The sequence below is a fragment of the Blennius ocellaris genome, assembly GCF_963422515.1.
Source record: "Blennius ocellaris genome assembly, chromosome: 9".
Lineage (NCBI taxonomy): Eukaryota > Metazoa > Chordata > Actinopteri > Blenniiformes > Blenniidae > Blennius > Blennius ocellaris.
The window spans coordinates 6,444,219-6,448,778 of NC_137658.1; the positions used below are offsets into that span (position 1 = coordinate 6,444,219).

A 4,560-nucleotide genomic window follows, 5' to 3' on the forward strand; every position below is an offset into this window, starting at 1 on the left:
AACCTCAAATAAATTACTGTGTATTATTATGAGCTGAGAAGAACAGTAGGATTGAAAGACACTGAGATATTCAAAAGAGAAAACGTAACCATTTATAACTATAAGTAGCGCTGAAAGAAGGGCCTACTGTATGATGTAGCATCCAGTAGTATAGTAGGACGGTTACTTCTGTCACTCAAGAGAAATGTCCAATCAATATCGCTGAAATCGGTCTTCTCTACTTTGCAAACCAATCACAATTGAACCAGCAGAGGCACAGAGGGTACTTTGGAAACCAAGGACAAAACGACCACGAGCCAAGAAGGCCGTTGTGGCTCAGGGAGTTTTCCCCTGTATCATCACGTGTAGGCATAATCTATGTCAGGGATGCCACCCTCTCTGTAGCCACGGTTGGTGCCATAAGTGACATGATGGTGACTGGTTTGGCTGAGGATGGTGCCGTTGAGGCTGCCAGCTCCATGGGTGCTCCGGTAGGTCCCGTTGGCTTGGGAAGAAGAGGAGGAGGAGGAGGGAAAAATGGTGTGAATGTAGGTGACATCCTCCAATTTAGGCTGCAGGGGCTGGTGGGCCATAGCCGTCATCTGAAACCCTGCAGGAGGGGCCCTGATTTCTAAGATGGAAGTGTCCTTCTTAGTGCCTGACTCTACATAGTCATCGTAATGTTTGCCACCCCGGCCCCTGCTGTACGATCCTGAGTCCCCAGACATGTAACCTGCTCTCTGTCCATACCAGCAGAAGATACCAAAGATTAATAGCAGGCTGACCAATGCTGTGGCACCCCCTATGATTCCTGCCAATGGCAGTGCTGTTAGCTCCGAGTCCTGTCCCTCCTTATCTGAGCCCTCCCCTCCTGAGCTGATCAGAGCATCTCCAGTCTCTATCTGAGCACAGGCGGGTTGGACTTTACTGTCCGTGTCCATGCTGCCACTTCGAGATGAACCCATGCTGGAGCCCCCAAATGAGGACTCCTGTCGTAGTGGTAGCAGGCAAATGAGGTAATGGGAGCGAGGGGTGAGCTGCGTGAGGAGATACTGCCTCCTTTCTCCGGGAACCAACGTCTCTGTTATTGAACCAAGAGCTGCACTGCTGCCCAATCTCAGCCATGACAGGCGGAAGGAGGGAGCTGGCTCCGGGCAAAGCCAGCTAACCAGTACACTGTCTGAAGAGAGAGGCTTTACTGTCAGCTCCAGGGCCTCTCCAGATACCTGCCCCCCCTCACCTGGAGGGAGAGGCATTACAAGGCCTGGTCGCTTGGCTCGCAGGGTGAAGAGGGAGCCTTGAGTGGGGACCAGCAGGGAGGTAGTGGTAGTGCTGCCATGAGGTACTGAAGCCACTGCCTGACCCCCGCCGAGACCATCCTCACTTCCTCCATCTCGTTCTGCGGGGTTGATCCCTACTCCCGTGCTGGGACCAGCAGGAGGACCCTCACACTGCTCTATCAGGGAAGTGATTTCCCTCAGGGCCTGGCCCCTGACAGACTCTGGTGCCTGACAGGTCAGACCTTTGACTGTCACTCCTGCGCCACGTCCATGCAGCCAGACATGAAGCCAGCGAAGGTTGCAGTTGCAGTTCCAGGGGTTTCCTTTTAGCAGGAGCTGCTCTAGGTTCTCTGTGTCCCTCAATATCCCTCGAGGGAGTGTAGTCAAGTTGTTCCCCGACAGGTCCAACCTCTGTAGCCGCCGCATTCCTTCAAGGGCCGTCCTCGGGATATGGGTCATTCCATTGTCTTGCAGATGGAGTCGCACCAGGTGAGCTGAAGGCAGGTTGACCGGTGGAGAGACGAGGGCATTCCTCACCAGCGAGAGCTCGGTCAGGTTGGAGAGACGGGAAAAGGTGTCATCAGCAATGCGCGCATTAGCCAGCAAGTTTCCATCCAGGACCAACCGTCTCAGGGACGAGAGTCCGCGGAACGCGTGGGTGGGGATCGTGTTGATTCTGTTGTCATCCAGTCGTAACTCCTCCAAGGATGATGGCAGGCCTGCAGGGATGCTAGAGAGGTGGTTTCGAGACAGGAACAATAGTCGAAGCCGTGGAGTCCCAGAAAAGGCCCGCTCCTGGATGCTAACTGTTGATATAGAGTTATCATCCAGGTGTAAACGTTCTAGTAATGGTAACTTAGCCAAAGCAGAACGCGGTAACGTTCGTATATTATTATCCTGTAAATGGAGCTCCCGTAACGATGGCGGGAGGTGTATAGGAAATTCATCCAACTGGTTCGCATACAAGTAAATCACTCGTATGGAATTGCTCCTTTCCAGTGATTTAGGCAACCCTGCGTTGCTCAGCCGGTTGCTCTGCAAGTAGAGGATGGCAGCCGCTAGTGGCAGCGGGGGTATTATGCTGAGGCCGCGATCATTGCAGTAGACGAAACCCTCATCACAGCGGCACACTAAGGGACAAACTATGCCCTCATCTCCTTCACCCGTCTCCATGGCGATTGCCGCTGCCGCCAGTTCCAGCACCTCAGCCAATAAGGTGAGGCACAGGAGGAGCAGAAAAAGCCAATCGCGGAGCTCAGCAAGACTCTCGGCTGCCATGTTGATGCACAGCTCCTGTTTAAAAGACAGAAAATGGAAAACTGTGTTACAACAAGCACAAATGAGGAGCGAGCAACTACTTTTATTCAAATTTAAAAGTCAAAACTTAAAATACCAAGATAAAGTGGAACAGACCCCATGTTAACCTGAACCTGGAAAATTGCTTGACTGAAGTGAAGTATTTTTTTACCAGCTGGTGAAAGTAAAGACTTTTTAATCTCTAAAGTAGAGAAGATTTGGGGATTGAATCGTCAGAAGCACTTAAAAGAAGCTGCCCAGTATTATATGGGTCAGAGCAACCAAGCAGAAGATGAATGGACATTTGGAGACAGAGAGCGTGATGAGGGCTGGAGTGACCGGGCAAGGAAGATTACAAGAATCGGAGAAAGCAAAGAGACGACAGAGATGGAGAAAATTGGACAGTGACAGTTGAGGGGAGAGAAAATAAGTGAAGACAATTTTTGTTTTTCCACGGAGATTAACTGAAATCTTGTGAGTGACATGAAACTAAAATGGAGGGGATATCGGTGGGAAGGAAATCAGATTAATTGCCTGCAGTGCAGTTGATGGCTCTGAAGACAACAGAAGCACTAAACTTGTTGTGCCTGCACTATATCTTGCCTCAAATAAGGGCGTCAATAAGAAATCAGAATCTCACAGGTTTGTTACTGTGCCCTCAGAAGCGAGGCATAAATTACAGGCTGTGACCAAAACAGACACAGAAGTGCTCCCCCAACATGCCAAGCGTCAGGAATTCACGTGCAGCGCGGTCTCACGGCAAGCTGACATGTATAATGCATGTTTCCTCCCAGTTGTTATTGTTTGTGAAATTTCTATAAATTATGCAAAAAAAATGGTCCTGAAATCCCCAGAAATATTTTAGTGAGATGTTTTACAGGGAAGCATTTTTCTGCAACATTAATACGTTCCTTGGTCGATGTTTTATCACTTGTCTCCCAGCAAATCCCTGACACCAACATCAATAACATGAATTTACAATTCAGATAAAATTATCTCCACGCTCACATTCGCCGTATTCACAGCTCTATTTATAGAATATGAATAATATACAGTGGGGAAAGTTGTGGAAATTACAGTGTGCCTTCTCTTGTTCGAATCCTTTCTTTTGGGTTGCCTCGGGCTGGAAAATTTGCCCTGACATGAAAAGCCTGACGTGATTTGACAGCACATTTGATAAGCAAATCCTCTGGAGGCAAGTATATTTTTCCTCCACTTCTGTGCACGCGTGTGTATGTGTTTGTATGTGAACTCGGTGCAACATGCAAAATTGCCCATGGCTGCAGTCAAAATCCACGCAAAGCAAACAAGAGATGGCAACAATAGACGAGATGAAGGGAAGGGAGGGAGAGCAGGGAGAGAGGGGTGTAGGCGAGGAGACAGATGGAGAGTTGGACAGTCAGAGGAGGAGAGGGGGAAATTAATTTCTGCCAGTGAAGACTGAAGTCGGCATCAGCTGAGTCTCGGGCTAAAAGAGGAATGGTTGCAAACACTAGTTTTTGGCGTATTTTTTCATCGGTAAAGCAGGTATAAAAATAGTCACATTCATGTACGTGTGTGTGTGTGTGTGTGTGTGTATCTTTAATTCTGCCTCAACAATAACCAGCCGCTGTCTCCGCCTGACATAGGCAGTATTTAATATGTCAGGCTGACAAAGACTGCATGCCTCACACTTCAGCATTCGACCCAGACCTGATTTTTCTCTTTTCCTAATGATATTTTTAGCTTCAATCTTACTCTTTCCTTATAATGCCGCCATTTGAGCGATAGAAAAGGTAAGGAAGAGAAAGACTCGCACACAGGAAGGAGACTCAAGTTCAGGCCATATTGAGATGCTCTATGAATATCAACGAGCATATGTTTCAGTGCCACACTATCCCAGCTTCCATTTCACAAATATCCTCTTGGCACAGGTGTTTATGTGTGTTTTTGCCGACATGCCCAGATTTTTTTTTCTTTCACACATGGTCAGCCTTTTAATGATCCTTTTATTTTCTGTCTTCTC

The 4,560-nt window shown here is 48.3% G+C and overlaps 1 protein-coding gene across 1 annotated transcript; it reads right to left on the minus strand.

Annotated features, from left to right (window-relative positions):
- Window positions 1-338: 338 nt before the first annotated feature.
- Window positions 339-2,537, minus strand: LOC308134953 (leucine-rich repeat transmembrane protein FLRT1-like; the record flags this gene model as incomplete). Its single annotated transcript, XM_080502811.1, has 1 exon — window positions 339-2,537. The coding sequence occupies one exon, from the start codon at window positions 2,535-2,537 to the stop codon at window positions 339-341; it is 2,199 nt and encodes a 732-aa protein (XP_080358937.1).
- Window positions 2,538-4,560: the final 2,023 nt, after the last annotated feature.